The 17595-nt window shown below is 42.3% G+C and overlaps 2 protein-coding genes across 8 annotated transcripts in view; one reads left to right on the top strand and one right to left on the bottom strand.

The window, feature by feature from the left end:
* cks2 (CDC28 protein kinase regulatory subunit 2) overlaps positions 1-1079 on the bottom strand; it is a 2719-nt gene extending 1640 nt beyond the window's left edge. Inside the window, exons 1-2 of the mRNA XM_017407251.3 lie at positions 906-1079; positions 512-639 (exon numbers count right to left, since the gene is read on the bottom strand). Of these exons, the coding sequence (XP_017262740.1) occupies positions 512-639; positions 906-964 (187 nt within the window). The 5' untranslated portion in view covers positions 965-1079. The remainder of the gene's footprint in view (positions 1-511; positions 640-905) is intronic.
* An 881-nt stretch (positions 1080-1960) lies between these two features.
* On the top strand, positions 1961-17455 carry shc2 (SHC (Src homology 2 domain containing) transforming protein 2). Of its 7 annotated transcripts, none has more exons than XM_037974155.1 (13): positions 1961-2078; positions 3754-4963; positions 8725-8795; positions 10923-10983; positions 11163-11282; positions 11624-11677; positions 11819-11870; positions 12018-12144; positions 13059-13239; positions 13823-13916; positions 14852-15019; positions 15140-15486; positions 15600-17455. In XM_037974155.1, exons 2-13 carry the CDS (start codon positions 4151-4153, stop codon positions 15726-15728), a joined length of 2217 nt encoding a protein of 738 aa, XP_037830083.1. In that variant the 5' UTR covers positions 1961-2078; positions 3754-4150; the 3' UTR covers positions 15729-17455. The 7 variants fall into 7 exon arrangements, with proteins under 7 accessions (XP_037830083.1, XP_037830087.1, XP_037830084.1 ...); XM_037974159.1 differs by having other exon boundaries at positions 1965-2078; positions 4688-4963; XM_037974156.1 differs by having other exon boundaries at positions 2001-2078; positions 3757-4963.
* Positions 17456-17595: the final 140 nt, after the last annotated feature.

Raw genomic sequence — 17595 nt, 5'->3', positions numbered from 1 at the left:
ACGTCTTCAGCTACAGAATAGAAGTCCAGTTGTTTTTGTTTTTTAACTTTTTTTGAATTTACCATGGCCTGGATGACTGAGAATCTACACCAGCACAGAGACAAATATACAAAATATCTACTTCAGCCCCAAAATGAAAGCTATAGAGGCATCTGCTACTGAGTTTGAATAGTGTTGGGAGTTATCTAAATCATGATAACGCATAATTTATATTCTAAATAAAAGAGAACTCAGTAAAGTTTGATCATGTGTATTTTCAGATGCAACTTTTGTTTTTGTGCTTATAGCATGAGAGGATAAATTTATAATCTGTCTGCTTGATGAAACATTTTAGATGTAATATCCATGCCATTACATAAGCTCTGAAATATTAGCTTTGCCTGAGATTTCCACAATAATGTTTTCAGCTTCTTTAAAGAAGTCATGATATGCATTTCTTTGACTGCATCTGAGTTTGACAGCAGAGTTTGAGGACTTAGGAAACCTCTCCTTAACAGTGATGGTTACTGACCTGGTTTGTGGATCATGTAGTGAATCCAGCCCTGGCTTTGTTGGACCCCCAGTCCTCTCCACTCTTCTTCTGTCATCAGATGGGAGGAGGGCACCAGCTTAGACAGCTGCTTCGGAAGCACGACATGCCTGGTGGGAGGTAAGCAGCGTTAGCATGGCTAACCTTGCTAACCGTTAGCTAAACGTTAACGTCTGCCGTAACGTCTTTTTTTTTTACTTGATTAACCGCTACCACTGTGCTGCTCAAATGAAAAATAAAACTGTCTGCTTATCTTAAAGTTATAACTAGCCACATGCAGCTCGAAAAGGACATGTTATTAACACTTTTTGGCTTTGGAGGACATAAGAAAAACAATACAACACAGTAGACTTCCTAAAACCGACTACATCGGTACCTGTACTCGAACTCCTCGTCGTTGTACTTGTCAGAGTAGTAAATCTGTTTTTTCGACATTTTATTCCAGTGATGATCCTCGTTTTCGCTGAATTTAGTTTGGGTTATTTACTGCGCGACGAGCTGCTGTCATCTGCCGCTGATTTCAAAAGGCAACGGTTACCCGCTTTCCCCTGATTGGTCAGGACAGTAGCACGTGAGCAAAACAAGATCGTCTAAGCTTGAGAAGATGAGGTACTCGTTTGTAAAACGACCACACAGCACCGGTTGCAACAATAAACAAATTTTCAGTTTATTTAACGAATATTAATGTGCTTGTAGTTTGTTTGTTTTTTGCAATATGGCATAATAAATAAATATTTACCAATCATATAATCAAATATCAATCAAGACGTGTTTTAATTAAAGAAATGCGAGAAAAAAACGTACTTAGTGAGAACTCTTTATTAAAGCCGTTATTTATCTCTGTCAGCTAATTAAGTTGACAGGATTGGAAAAGGTGTTATCTAAATAGGTGAATTCATGTCACGTTTTATTGCTCTCTAAAAACACTGAAAGGCAAATGTCTTATTTTAACAAAATATATAATAAATAAAAATGCACAGCACATTAATTCAAATTTGATCCTATTTGATGTTCAGTTTAATTCAGAGTCTGTCAGGTTTTTCTTTAACACACTGATGTGGCAATGTGGCTTGAATGGTCTGCTATCCATACAGCAAAGCTGTATTTATGTGAAATTACGCCATTGTATACTGTAAATATTGCTGTTTTATGTGGAAACTAACACCTTTTTAGCTTGCAGGATTTAGTTTGAGTAACTAAAACAACAAATCTGTTTTGCTTTTGCTGTGACTGCAGTGAGTACTCAGAAAACTAAAAGAGGACAGAACATACTCAGAAATGCTGCATCTGTCAACACCCATCGATTGCATCTGGTTTATCAGTACCTTTGGAACACGGTAGCAAATAAACAAGAAGTGATTGGCTGTGTCGAGGAAGGTGGGGAGGTTTTGCAGCATGTCTACACTGGTTATTAGGGTTTTTTATTTTTTTTATTTTTTATTTTTTTTGCATGTTGGCTATTTCTAGCCTCCTGACCTCTGGAAGACACATTTTGCAACCCACTGGCCTGGCTCTTTCATCCTCTTTATCCAAGGAAAGGGACTTGCAGGTAATATGTTGAATTTTGACAATATCCCAAATAACTTTAGCCTGCTGATATGTCAGAATAATTCACGAGATTCAAACCTGTTTTGATCAGTGCTGTTCTGAGTTAATACTCCTGCAGTGTTTTTAACAGAAAATATAGCTGCCTGCTTTCTAACCCACATATAATACAGTGGTAATAGTCATAGAGATAACTTTGATTTACCAATTTGTTTCTTTCTTCAGGCAGGTGCAACATAAGTTATACAGTAGATTAGTGGTAATAACACCTTTGAGCACCAAGGTTTTTACTGTGTTTACAGCCGGTGCTTCAGAGTTTAGTTTTGTAACCAAATCTATTGTTTCATTGTTCACAAATAACTTGGCAAATCCTGCAAATTAGGCCACTTGAATCGAAATGAAATAGCGTCAGTTATCTATGAGAAAAGGAAGTGGGAGCAAAGAGCTGATGTCATAAAAGTACATCAAGGAAACTGGAGAAAACACCGCGCCACAACTATTATTTATGCGAATTCCCAGATGTCGATCTGCTGGGATCTGTTAGGAAAGCAAGCCAGAGAGACCAAACATCAGAAAGGTGGACATAATGTTACGGTTAATTGTGAAAATCCCTGGTTGAGCTCTCAGTTGGGGGAAAATACGAGTGAAATTTGTTTGGCAGGAGAGAAATAGGGGGGGCAAGTGAAGAGCTAAAAGGGTCATGCTGAGATGGCTGATTGCTCTCTTGGGAGATGGATAAAAGGGAGGAGGTGAAGAAGATGCAGGCGGATGGAACAGGGTGGAGGTTCTCCCTTAAGACCGTTGCTGTGTTGTTTCTTTTGTTTGGTCTTTCTGTGTAGCTTGGACAAATGAGATTACACTCCTTGCATTGACTCAGGAATCACTTTGACTAATTGGGTGCATCATGCTCTGATATTAGCTCACTACCATGACCAATTCTTGGGTTATTCTTTTAACTACAACAGGTGTATTGTAATGTCCTATTGTGCATTCTGACATTGTGACATTTTGTTCATAATGTTACTGACCTATGTAAAAATTTCAAATTAAATTGATTACGAAGAAAAGACCCAGAGCTGCCATGTTGTCTGCCCCTTTGGCTCTCGTAATTCTATTTCCAACTCATTTTTACCTGTACTGCAGCAACAAAGACCAACCAAAAATAACTTTAAAGTCTGACATTTTTTGTGAACATTCAGTGGAAATGATGAGGTTTGACGAAAAGCTGAAACTGAGTTAATAAAGCTAAAAGAAGCAGAACACTTGCTAAAAGGGGCAAAATGCTAGCTGAAAGCTAAAAGTAGCCAAACTTTATCTAAAATAGCTTTTTAAAGAAGTGAAGAGATCTCAGTGTATTTCTATGGTCATACTATTTGTAGATAAAGTAAAATATTTTTGAAAAGTATAAAAATGACAAAATTCAAAAGTCATGACACCCAACTCCTGAATAAGCTGAACATTTTGATAAATAGATTTAGCTGAATCAGCATTCACACAATAATCAAACTGCCTTTTTTGTGTTTAAACCTGGGCAGTATTGTTGATCCAGTTAGGTCACTGTCTTTCTAATTTGCAGGTCAAATGTTGCACACTGACTCATTTTTGCTGAGTGTCCCTTATGCAGAAGCGTGACTGAACTGCAGAATGTGTGTGTGTGTGTGTGTGTGTGTGTGTTAAAGTAGATGATGTGTTTCAGCGAATACAGTCTGGGAGCAGCTGGGCAGGGCTAATGGGCCAATGACATCATCCACAGAGCAGGAGAGACAGGAGCAGACGAGCGATGCTGCCTCAGGGAGAGAGAGAGAGAGAGAGAGAAAGAGAGAGAGGAAGTGGGCCTGCTCAGATGGAGAGCAGAGCAGCATGAGATCGGAACAGCGCCTGAACGGTGGAGGACCAGACAGCTGTGAGCTGACTTTATCGAGGACATAGGACACACTCTAGAAGATTTTCTTGTTGTTTTTTTTCCCCCCTCCTCCTTCATCACACCTCCCCCCCCCCCCCCCCTCCCCTCTTCCCCTTTCCCCTCCATCCTCTGTCCATCCTCTGCCTGCCCTGCTTCAAGCGGATCTTCCGGGCATGCTCCTTAAGCCAAAGTATGGCCGCTTTCGCAACGACTCTGTGACCTCCTCTGACGACCTGATGCAGAGCTTAGCCATGAGTGGCAAAGTTGTGGCCACGCCGGTGGTCTCCTCCTCCACCCCAAGCCTTCCTCTGCCTCCTCTACCTCCTTTGCCTCCTCTGCCTCCTCTGGATCCCAGCACCAGGTCCTCCTCCTCCCATGCGGGGGCTGCAGCCCTGGCAGACTCCCCCTGCCTGGACGGGGAGCAGGATGCCACCACGACCTTCTGCATGCTCATCCCAAAGATGCCCCAGTGGAAATTCTCCAACTCCCTTCTCAGCCGGAGCCCATCCAACTCCAGCTCCAGCTCCAGCTCCAGCAAGGACTCGGGCAAGGCGGCGGCAGCATCAGCAGCTCCATCCCAGGCCTCCGCCTCTTCATCCTCATCGTCACACAGGCCCGGCAGTGCGCCCCACGCCAGCGGGCCCGTAGCCAGCCTCGCAGCCGTGCTTAACTCCTGTGACCCTGTCTGTGTCACCCCCTGTTCCCTGCAGGCCATTCGAGGGCAGCGGGCGGCGGCGGCGGCGGCAGCTGCTGCTGCAAGCTCCACTGGTCCGGGAGGTCACGGATTCAGGGCCGCAGAGGTCATGGGGAGTCCCATTGGTTCCAGCAGCTCCAGGTCAGGGATGAATCGCAGGACGAGGGTGGAAGGCATGTGGCTGGGGGGAGAGGACCTCAACCAGAAGGGCAGCTTCATCCACAAACCCTGTCAGGGCTGGCTGCACCCTGACAAGAAAATTGTAGGACAAGGGGCCTCTTATATTGTCAGGGTAAGTCAGGCAGCACCTTTTTTTATGCATCAGTGTTAAATATGATTTTCAAAAAGAAAAAAAGAAAAAAACTTTCTTAGGCAACCAGAGAATTGCAGATTTTTAATGACCAATTGGTTTATCTGGCTGGGTGGGAAACAGAAAACATCACACTTGCAAGCAGTTTGTTTTGCAGCTCTTGGGGCGACGACAAGGGAATACATAATTTGATCCAGATAGATGGCCTGGGAGACTGCACCAGGGCTGGAGAATGATGAATGTTGAAATTATGTGCACAGACAGTCGAAAGCATTGTCTTTTCCATCTGCACTCCCCCACCACCACCACCAAAAGATAGAATGCATTGCATTTTGTTGTACTTAGAAACAGTAATTAGCTGTATTTATGGAGCAGATCCCTGCCTGATTATGGGAGTGGTCCTCTTTGTGCGCTTTTGGGACTGTTTACATTCACGTGTGCCGTGAATAATAATGGTTTTTAGCCACAACCTTTATTTACGGCCTCTCAGCATAGAAAAATCCAGAGTTTACAGTTTGCATAGTTGCAGTGTGCTGAAGCTTCTTCATTTAAAAAAAATGTTTATCCAAAATTAAGATAATAGAAATGAAACAAATAACTCTGCCCTGCAAAGACATGACTCTGAGGGATTGGAGCTTCCAAAGAGGGGGTTATTATCTAAATCAGACAGCTTGATGTCAGTCACTGATCTCCTCTTAGCAACCTCTGCACCCCCTCCTGCTCCTCCTCCTCCTCAAGCTAATGACATGACTCTTGATTACCACAGTCTGGGGGCCCGAGCACATTTTCTAATGGCATTATACAGGCACCATTCATTCCTATATTCAATTAGGTTTAATCACAGTCATTTGCATCATGTGATGTGGAAGAGGAGGTCGGATCAGTGTGGGAGAGGTCCACATGTTGAGCACAAATGAGGCTTGTTGAGATTCATAACAAGTGCACCTGTTATCTCTGATTGATGCCTCCGGTGATGTTTGCGTCGGCAGCTTGTTGTTGTCGTTTGTGAGCGTGTTGCCGATCGTTGCAGATGGCCCGTGAAAGCTGCAGTTTGCGGCTCCCGGAGCAGCGAATCTATGCAGGGAGGAGCGCCCAGCCTTTCTGCTGCGCCGAGCCAGTTTCTGTCGCTTCTCCGTCACGTGCAGTCCCATTCCCGCTCGTCCGGCCCTCTGATGGGAGAGACACATGATGGTCCGAGTAGTTTTTTTTCCATTTTGCCTGCATCCACACACAGACGTGTATCTGCCGTCTCCGGTGGCCTGAACGCTGCAGCAGCCATCAAACAAGCACTGCAGCTTCTTTAGTGATTGCCCGCTGCTGAAGGCAAAGGTGGCAATGTTCATGCCCATGTCTGTGTGTGTCCATCTGTTAGCAAACCATCTCATTAATCACTGGACCAATTTTAATCAGACTTGCAGAAAATAGTCACTGGATGTACATCTACAACTGATTAACTTTTGAAGTCAACCCAGTTCAAGATGGCTAAAGACAAAAATGCCTACAAGTCAGCCAATTTTACAAATATTTAACCTAAAATTTAGTGTGGTAGTAGCTGAGGCTGATCCCCAACACATTCTGAGCACTAACAGATTGCACAAGACCTTTGTTTAAAACTTTACCATCAACTATTCGGAGACAACCGTTTTTGTCTGTTAGCAAAATATCTCATGAACCTCTGGGCGGATTGTAGTGAAACTATCAGGAAGTAATGAACTGATATACATCTACAGCTCATTAACTTTTGGAGTCATCCCAGTTCAGGGTGGACGCCACAGGTGTTCAACCTTAGCCAACACAAAAATGGCTACACGTCGGTCAGTTTTACATTTACTGAGCTCAGACTTAGTGTGTTAGTAGCTGAGAGTCATCCTCAACATATACTCCAAGCACTAACTTATGAAACAAACTCTCGCAATATCACATAAAATCTTGCATAACGTCATTTACAAAGTTTTACCAAAATGACTATAACTCTGTCCCCTTTCATCATGAGATGATCTTAGCCTAAAACTTTGACATGAAAGGCGCTACACAAATTACAAACTAGAGTGTGCACTGACTGAACTTTCAAAACCAGTATTTATTTGGTCTCTGTGATCATTACACAACATACAGTGCGGCTCTTGTTCTGCCACTGCTAGGAAACAAAATACAGCATGTTAGATAAATAAAATGAGGGCTTTTTCAACGATAAGACGGTGACCTATGCCAAACAAGGCATCTCCAATAAAGCTAAAACAATCGGATGCCTGTGTTATTACATTTTCGGAGGAATGTTTCTTGGAACGAACCAGTGCCCCGGTGTAGGATTAGTAAATTAGAGGCAGAAGGACGACATCGGATGACAGCGAAGGGGATGAGTTGCGTCAGCAGATGAGTGTGTGGCAACAAGAGAGAAAAAAAAAAAGACGAGCAATTTTCCTGATGGAAGACTTCCCTCAAACCTAAATCGTATTAGAAAGCTCATTAATCTCTCATGCTCAGAGGTTGCTCTCTGTGTCTTTTTGACTTAGATGTGTGGGGCTGTTAGTTGGACTAAAATATTTCTTCGATGTAACACTAAATATGACCTAAACTCAGCCCTGCTGAAGGACACACGGGGATGTTTTACCAAGGCCCCAATGAGTGGTGTTTAGGTTCTTCTGAGATGTGTGTTCAAGCATTTTCAAACATTGCTGGATACTGGAATTCAAGCACTATTTCTAACCACACAGGATGTTTGTCCACATGAATCGTATCTTGGCGGAGCGTGACCTTTTGACTGTGGCGGACAAACAGACGAATTCCCGATTTTACCCGCTGCCGTTCGCAGACCCTTCTCGCATGCGCCGCTCGAAGAAGCAGACGCACTCACACCCAGGATCCCCCAGGGGGCTCGGAGGTTGCTGCAATTTGTCCACGAACTGGAGCTCTCGGCGATGCTAATGCAGTCAGGGTGCCATTATCACCCTGATTTGACAGCCATTAGGGAAGCGTCTCAGCCAGAAACACGCGTCAATGCTCCCTATTTGAATTTGATTTGGATTATTGCTGGAAATAGTTATGTTTGTCAGTGGAAGATTAAATATCTTACACTCTAAAATCGTCTTTTCTGGAAGCGTAAACAAACACTTCAACAAAACACAACTTTTCAATTATTTTATTTAAACACAACAGAGCATGTTCACATTTTTTTTGTCAGAAAGAATAAAGGTCTAATATTCCTTGAAGGACTGCACATCGCTCGATACCTTTTATGTCAGCATTTCAGAATAAAAGCATCTCATGTTGTAGCTGTTTTTGACCAAACCTTGAAAATAAGGTTAAGCACAAGATGTCACCCTCAGAGTTTGTGTTGTGAATGACTCTCAGCTACTACCATAATTTTAGCTCAATATCTATAACCCTGACTGAGTTATAGCCAGTTTGGTGTTTTCTAAAGTTAGTTGGCTGTGGCAGCCATCTTGAAGTGAGTTGGCTCCAAAAATCAATCAGTTGTATACATACATCCAATGATTACTTTCTGAAAGTTTTATTAAAATCCATCCAGTGGTTCATGAGATATTTTGCTAACAGACACATGCACACAAAGATGAGCAAAAACTTTAATGTCTACCTCTCACCTTTCTTAGGATTTTGAAGCCTTGCTTTTAAGATTATAACTTTATTATTTACAAGAACAAACCCTGCTCATGACTTTCCTGCAGTAGCTAAATTAATGANCCCCCCCCCCCCCCCCTCTCTCTCTCTCTCTCTTTCTACAGTACATGGGTTGCATTGAGGTGCTGAAGTCGATGCGCTCTCTGGACTTTAACACCCGGACTCAGGTGACAAGGTAAGCTGGTAACCATTGTTACTGACAGTGGTGAGTCAGGAGAAATTGATCTAACTGTAGTATTAATTTACATCCCGGTCACAATAATTTTAACTTTCTAGCAAAAACTTAACCAGATCTAGGCTTGTACTGTTAGAATGAGTTGTTATTTAGTATTAATACGTCATATAATGTGTTGGCAGAGCATAATAATAATAATAATAATCAATGAGCAATTTCAGTTGTGAATGTGCGTTTTATAAAAGGAGTGCCACTCATTGATTGGTCTAAATTTGCAAATCAGAACAAAAATGTTGGGTTTTCGGTGGTTTGCTTCGTAGATTCTGCAGCTGCTGAAGATTCAATCACAGCAAAAGTCAGAAGGCTTTTTTTCTACAAGAAGCCCAGCATATAGCGTGTGCCTCATTTAGGACCTGAACAAGAGCGGTGTTTGTGTTCCCCTTACAGACACCACGTGTTCCTATAAGAAACCCTACCTGAGGCTCCGTTTGCGCGTGTTTCGTCGTGCTTTCCTGCTCTACACGTGATGTTGTTGTTGTTGTTATAAAAGCCGTCTATGCCGCCCTGGACCTGGCGGCGCACACACTCCCCCCTCCCCTTTGTTTCTCGCCCTCCTGGCTCTCCTCCACAATCGATCGGCGGTAATCGGAGCCCGCCGTGCAGCCGAGGCCTAAGTGCAGGGAGGGGGTGGCAGCAGAGATGGAGCGATAGAGTGGGAGATCCATAATTGATGATGTTTTCTAATGACAGCTGAAAGCTGCAGTGGTCTTCGTGAGCACACCCGGACGGGCGGTGTGTTTGGCTGGAACTTCTTGGAGGTGGATGAGGAGGGGTGTGCAAAGCAAAACAGCAAAACAAAGGCCACGCTGGGAACAAGATGGTTGCTCGTGGTTTTGTTGTCATGCAGCTGATCACAAAGCCTCGGTGTGATGATAGTTGTTTTAGCAAAGATATATGTGTTGCAGTTATCAACCTTCTAGTCGTTTTTATCGTTTGTGTTTACCCTCAGTCAAATTCACAACACATTTTATTCTCGTGCTAAAAGGATCGGCCTCTTTGTTTCTGATTGCAACTTTAATCTGTCTATCAAAGTTTGCAAGATATTTGTTGTGCATGTACCACTAAGTACCACTAAGTATCACTTTAAGTATCACTTAAAGTGTATTCTTCCGACCAACTCAGCTTGCACACGCCGATAATTATGTCCCAGAAGACAACAGAACAAAACAATTACACCGCTGTGAGGATTTGGGAAGTGTTTTTCAGCTCTAAATGTGAAAAAAAAAAGTTGCTGTTTCCCAACACTTCCTCTCTGTGTGTTGCTGTTCAGCAGCAGCACTGGTGATAATGAGGCTCAGCGCCTCATTGCAGAGTAGATGCCACGACTGCAGAGGAAAACAACAACAGCCCACCTCCGTCCTCCTCCTCCTCCCTCTGCTCTTCTCATCTGTACGCAGTGGTGTTTGTCAAAAAATCCCAGAGAAGACCTTTACTCCAGATGAGGCTCGGGATGCTGCTGCTTTTTAAATATTTACGAGCCACTTGATAAGGGCAGCTGGGCTCTTGATTGCTGTCCCCATACTGTCCCCTGGCAGAGAGATGGCGAGCTCCAGCCTCAAATTCACATTTTGTCTCAATCCCACTGATACACACACACACACACACAGGGGGACATGAACTTTAAGTGCCCGTTAGGCACTTAAATTCCCAGGAGTTTTAGCTGCTTCTTTGCAAAACTGAAACAAATCTGTAGAGGGAAATCCACACAGGAAATCAAATTTAAACACTGATTCTTAATTTGCTTCATTTTCTATCATTTCCTCTTGTTTATTTCAACAAAAATATGATAAACCTTGCCAGTTTTTGTAAGTCTTATGAACATTATTAGCAAGGGTAGATTAGTATGTCGTAAACGGACGACACAAACCAGTTTTTAACCTTTGAACTGTGAATATGACGCAACAATTTTCTGCCGCCCTGAACAAGTTTCATTTAGTTTTTACTTAAAATGTTATCACTTATGCATGAGTGTGCTGGCACGAGTAAACCCACGTGATCAATAACCGGTGATCAGTCATTTTTTTCTTTAATCTGATCTGCGACTGTCATTCGTCTTTTTGTATTCAGGGAAGCCATCAACAGGCTGTGCGAAGCTGTGCCAGGAGGAAAGGGGGCTTGGAGGAAAAAGGTTATTTATACATTTATAATCCCTTGACTTTTTTCTTGTACTTCTGTCCCTGCATTAGCAGCGAATATATGGTTAGTCCATATGTATAATAGTCAGATTTAGTACGCAAAACAGTCCCGGCCTTCTGCTCTTGTATATTTCTTGTGGTTGTCACATTAACCGTCTTCTTTTGGATGCAGGCCCCAAACAAAGCTCTGCAGTCAGTCATGGGGAAGAGTAACCTGCGGTTTGCAGGCATGAGCATCGCTGTCAACATTTCTGTAGACGGGCTTGGTCTGCTCATCCCAACCACACGGCAGGTCAGATTATCCTCAATGACATCAGGAAACTGGACTGAATATGTTAGAATAATATCACTTGTTACATTTGAGTTTTAGGTTTTCCTTTTCTGCAATTTATCGCAAATGTGTGACACGATTTGTATTAAAACCATGAAAAGTTACAATAAGTATATTTATTAAACTTATAATAAATCACTGAATACCTTCAATGTGATCTACCAAGTGCTGGGAACAGTTTCTCCTTTAGATAAGTCAGAGAATAAATGTATCTAACGTCTGGTTTAGATAAACAAAACATGTAAATTTCTCCACACTTATCTTTGGTCTTTAATTGTCTTTTATCCACTTGTCTCGTTCAGGTGATAGCACATCATCCCATGCAGTCCATCTCATTTGCCTCTGGAGGAGACACGGTGAGTTTTTGGAGTAGATAACTAAACACAGCATGATAGAGTCAGTTGCCGTTTTCTGGTTTCCAGTCTTGTAACTGAATTTTGTCATAAGCATCTAACCTAAGCTTTGCCTAATTGAATTTTCCTTCCTGGATCCTGCAGGACACGCCTGATTATGTTGCATATGTGGCCAAGGACCCAGTGAATCAGAGAGGTATGTCGTTGAAAACTTCCTCACAGCTCAGTTCATGATGCGTTTCTAATATCTTGATTGTATTTTTTAAAACCTAACTGAGGCGCACTGTTGCACATTGCTGAAAAGCAAACAGTATTTTTTGTTGTTTTTTTTTATTTTTTTCAGCATGCCACATCCTGGAGTGCTCAGACGGTTTAGCCCAGAGCGTCATCAGTACCATTGGACAGGCCTTTGAACTGCAGTTTAAACAGTATCTGCACAGCCCCCCTAAAACCATGGCTTCTGTAGAGAGGTAAGACAAAGACTGGCTCAAACAAAGATGAACTTGCACTATGTTGTCAGCAGGTGGAGGTAAACACTGTCCTCCTAACAGCAGCTATTTAAATGACATTCAATCAGATCATTAAAACAGTTTACATACTTGCAATTTGCTAAGGAAAAAGACAAAAGACCGACACTGTCACGGTTCTGGTGTTTGATCTGTGTTCTCCTCGTTTATTTCTGTCTTCTGTTTTTCTGTTACCCATTCAGCCTGGCAGCTTTAGGATCCATAGTTTTCTCCTCTGCTCCCCTGTTTGCCCCGAGACACACCATTCATCAGTAACCTCCTCAGCTGCTCTGACTCAGTTATCAACTCTCTCTAGCATAAATTGTCCTCGGTTTGCTCGTCTGCCCTTCTGGGTCCACCTCACCAGCCACCTAGCGGCACAGACACGAATGAAGTGGTGATGCTGCAACAAAGAGCTAATCCATCTCAGAAACCTGATCTAGTCCTAGATTCTTTGTCATTCAAGAGAAATTTGAACGCTTGTATCACAAAGTCCAGCTCATATTTTAAAGACACAGACTTTTCTCACAATATGACCAAACATTAGGTGTGGCCTGAGTGATGCTTCTGCAGACGCAGCAGGAACTGAAGCCGGGTAGATTCAACTAAACACCCTCCTTCCTGTCAGTGGCAACAGATCTAAAGATGGTCATAAATCTTTAGCTGCTTCACATAGATCACATTTGGATGTATGCAGTCTATGCCATTTTAGCACGCCACATCGAAACTGACCTATCTGAGTGGTGTTAATGCGCGCAAAATGCTTACTGTGATCACTGAGCGGTCTCGACGTTTTCGCTGTTTTTATTGAGACATTTAGCCCTGAATTCAGTCCTGGATGAAATGAATCCTCTCACCTCATCTCCGTCCCATTCTAGGCCTGTCAGGATGGAAGAGCCGGTGTGGGGGGAGGACGAGGACTTTTCTGAGCACGATTACTACAACAGCATCCCGGGGAAGGAGCCCCCCGTTGGGGGAGTCGTGGACTCCAGACTCAGGCCCACTGGAGCCCTCCTGGGTCACATTCACACCCAACCACAGAGCAAGACGGCACATCAGGTGACTGTCCTGGCATTAGTGCAGAAGCATTGGTTAATCATGTTAATCTGGCATTTGGAGGCTGTTATAGATAGTCTTTGTCTTTTCTATATTTGAGTGCACTTTTCCACTTTTTGTACTTTGTATTTTAGGTACATCATTCACAGATTCAATCAGTTAGAGATATTTATTGATAAGTTAAAACCATCTCTACATGAATATCAGCATAAAAACAATCTAAGTAGCTATTTTTGGTATTTAAGAATATTTTGGAGGCAGGACTCTGCACTTATGATCAAGTGAGATTTAGTTAGAGGAACTGTTGCGCTCCTGAGTTTCACCACGCCATTATTGTCTTTATTTAGTTTTAAAACTACAGCTGCAATGCCAACGAGTTAGATGCCACCTTACAATCTAATATTATCACAGAAAGACAAGCAGAATCAGCATCTGGCTAAAGCATCTGACATCTCCCTAATTATTTGTGTTGTGTTGCGCTTTTTCCACATTGTTTAACAAAGTTGGAGCACGGAAATATATTTCGGAACTGTCTCCCTGGCATGGATTTAGGATGTGCTCTGTGGGTGTGGTTGTGTGTTGGCAGATGGGATCACCGGCCAGGAGGGAGCAGGCGTCGTACCCACCCGGACAGCTGTGCTATGAGCTTCACTGGGACACTGAGACAACCTGCAGCTCAGGTGAGACACCCTGTGGCAGGAAGTGTCGAAAGCAGGTAAAAGAGAGAGAGAGAGAGCGAAATAAAAAGACAAATTGATGGTTTTATTTAGTTCAATCAGAGTGAGGGATTGTTAGTGGTAACATGCATTTAATTTAGGTAATCTTAACCGACATTAAGAAGTTTTTAAAAGTGACATTCAATTTATTATTAAGGGAAAGGTTTTGGTGTAGTTCTGTGGGATTCAGATGGTTTTTGAGTTTGTGTGTGCAGTTTAATTGACTCCACATGGAGCTGGGTTGCTCTTTCCAACTTTGTTGTGTAACAAGTGTGGTAATTGCTGCATTTTACGTCTTGAGAATGATTTATTTTCTAACTAGCTCAGAGAACATTTAGATTCTCCCCTTAAAACCAGATTATTAAGATTAGAACTGGGCTTTTTGTGCCAAATGGCCTTTTCTCTCCTATTGTAAAATATCTGTCATTTCTAATCGGAAATACACAAAAAGTATCCGCAAGATATTAATAATCTGGACGGGGTTTTGCCAAATTGCCAAAAATTGTTTTATAAAAATAGTTTGATAACAATTTCAAATGGTGTACTTGTTAATGAGGATGTTTATGCTGATTTGACAGCTTAAAATGTCTGATATTTTAATAATTATACTGTATTTCAGGACACTGCAGTTAGGTGGCATGCTCTTTTTTTCCCCAACTATAAAGCTGTCAAAAAGCTATCATTTCATTAATGATCTAACACGACACCATTACCACAGGCAGAAGTAGATTTAACTTTCTCAGCAGTATACAGAGGGTAGTATACACTGTTATAAAACAGATAAAATCAGCCATTAGAGGGGGTAAAAAAATATAAAATTCAAAATGTTTTAACAAAGTTTAATGTACAAGAATTCAATCAGCTGGCAGTGAGAAATATTGTCTTTTCTCTGATATCAGATGGTTATCTGTGTGCTGATGGTCAGCCACCAGGCAGCAAGGACTACGAGGAGCACCAGTACGTAAACACCCAGAGTCTGGAGAACCTGGAATCCCTCACACACAGTGCAGAAGGACACAGAGGGGCTAAGGCACACCACAGTCCCAAAAAAGACCTCTTTGACATGAGTGAGTTCTTAGATTTACTGTGACAGATACTGTGAGGTTACACGTATCTTCAAATGGATGTAAAAACCACAGCAGGATGAATAATTTTTTTTTTTAAATAAAACATCCTTGTGTCTGCAGGACCTTTTGAGGATGCCCTAAAGCTTCACGAGGCCTGTAGTGGAGCCGTTGGGTCCAGCGCATCGGCAGGTTCCGGTTCTCAGGCTGCAGGGGGAGGTGCTCGAAACTTGGAGGACCAGTGGCCCAGTCCACCGAGACGCAGGGCCCCCGTGGCCCCAAACGAGGAGCAGCTCCGCAGGGAGCCTTGGTACCACAGCCGCATGAGCCGACGAGACGCGGAGAAGCTTCTGGTCCAAGACGGAGACTTTCTCGTGCGGGAGAGCACCACCAACCCTGGGCAGTATGTGCTAACAGGCATGCACTGCGGCCTGCCAAAACACCTACTGTTAGTGGACCCAGAGGGAGTGGTGAGTCCGACAGCAAATTAAAGATTGGATACTGTTTGTTAGTTATAATGAAGGGACAAAAAAGGTTAACATGTTTTATTTACGCAACATAATCCCTGCTTCTTTCTGTAAAGGTCCGGACCAAAGACATGTTATTCGAGAGCATAAGCCATCTTATATCGTACCACCTTAAGAACCAGCTGCCAATTGTGGCAGCAGAAAGTGAGCTCCACCTTAAACAGGTTGTCAGGAGGAAACAGTGAGACAACTGGCTTGGTTGAGATGGTAAGTTGTGGTTTACATCAATGTGCTTATATACAAGCAGCCTGCTGCTGTTCAACTCACAAGTTTTTGAATATTTTATAATGTTTGCAAAATAATCCCATTTAGGCAAGCAAATGTGCCACACATGATGCTATACTGCTATTATATAATAAATGTCATCTGTCTCTCTTCAATATGTTTGAGAGCTGAATTTGTCTGTCTCCAAGGCAGTGTTCTACCTAAAAAAACTGAATGGGTGGTTATTCATCTTGAAGGAACAATGATGCTTTCGTCACGATTTGCCTCTCAGGAAAGAGAGGCATAATCCTGGACTCCTTTCCTGTTATTGGCGTCTGGGGTAAACCAAAAATGATCATCCTCTGTGATAAACTCCACAACCTTAGACATTAGACTAACAAACCAACCGGGATTCAGTTTGTCTCATGCCAGAGCCGCAAAAAGAAAAAGGTCAAAACTCCATCTGACAGCTGTCTGGAGAGGACCCAGCCTCAGGAAATTCCAAATGGAGTTTTGATGCACATTCAAGAAGAAGAAAAGGAAGAAATGTCCTGCAGAGGCTGTAATCATGAAGTGCTTCCAGTAATCTACAGACACATGGACAAACTTTCTGCCAATAGTGAAAACCACCGGGACAAAACAAAAACTGTTTGTGATTTTTCGGGTGCAGATTTAAAAATGAGACGTCAGAAAATAATTTCCATATAAATGCAAGACGTGATTATAATTCTGTGACTGTAGGAAGCAAACGAAGATGTGTTTTTCCCTTGGGAATGTAAAGACTCGTCATACGTTCATCGGTCGGCAGTATCTGAGACGGCACAAAGGAGAAACCCGGTTCAGTTGTCGGATTTACAAGCTGCACATTCCTCCATTTCATCTCAATGTTAAAAAAAAAAAATCTATCAATCCTATATTTTTTATCTACATCATCCAGTGGACATATGTTTGTTTCACCATGTTTATCGTTTGAAAAGGTGTTCAACATTTGATGCTGTTAGCCTGTGAACATTACTTATCAGACATTATTGTGAATCCTGGGTTAAAAGTGAACTCATCTGCATTCAAACTCACTATATCTATGTGTTTTTTCACAGCGGCTCATACTTCAGTGCCTTAATAAGTACACAGACAGGCTTTTGTCTCAGTGTCCACATTAAAATGTGCATTTATGCTCCAACTGCAAAGGACGGACATTTTCTTGCCATGCCAGTGGATAAACACACAAACTTCAAGATGATTAAGCTCTTGTAATTGTGAACAGTAATGTAAGCTGCTCCTGTTTGGGGTTGAGTAATGATTAATAGTCATAACAACTATATTATTCTGCTTTAGCTCTTTCAGGAAAATCTCGTCAAACATTTACTTTCTGATAAATCAACCCTTTTCAGTTCTCCTCTGCAGTGGCTGATTTTAGGTCTTTACTTTCCCCGGCTCAGGAAACTTTATCACATTGATAATTACCTTTAACCCTGCATCTGTGTATTAAGGGTATACATGTTTGTACTGATCTTCGACTTCATTTTTTAGTTTGTTTGTTTCGTTAAGCCTATCACTGTTCTTATACAGTCAACCTCCTGAATGCACAGAGAAATGAGACAAACTGCAATGCTTTGGGTTAAGTCAATATGTGATTTTTTTAAAAGATCTCTTATGTTGTTTTCTCAGGAATTGATTTTTTTTTTAAATAAAATCAGTTAAAAAATGATACGATTCCAGTGGTATTTTGTTGCATGCTCTTGCCCTTATTTTTATGCACACATGTGACAAACTGTAAAGTTCCCACCTTCCAAAAATAAGTGTCATTAGAGAGAATGAGGCTTAGCAGTCTTATGTTGTGTGAGTGTG

The sequence above is a fragment of the Kryptolebias marmoratus genome, linkage group LG24 (genome assembly GCF_001649575.2).
Source record: "Kryptolebias marmoratus isolate JLee-2015 linkage group LG24, ASM164957v2, whole genome shotgun sequence".
NCBI classification, from domain to species: Eukaryota; Metazoa; Chordata; class Actinopteri; order Cyprinodontiformes; family Rivulidae; genus Kryptolebias; species Kryptolebias marmoratus.
Note: the sequence above shows the minus strand (reverse complement) of the source record. Positions and strands in the feature narration are given on the sequence as shown.

Bases quoted from the DNA above. Each gene is read 5' to 3' on its own strand.
- shc2 (XM_037974155.1), top strand. From the start codon at position 4,151: ATGCTCCTTAAGCCAAAGTATGGCCGCTTTCGCAACGACTCTGTGACC. The intron at 4,964-8,724 runs GTAAGTCAGGCA...CTCTTTCTACAG, and splicing joins GGGCCTCTTATATTGTCAGG to TACATGGGTTGCATTGAGGT. The intron at 11,678-11,818 runs GTGAGTTTTTGG...TGGATCCTGCAG, and splicing joins TTGCCTCTGGAGGAGACACG to GACACGCCTGATTATGTTGC.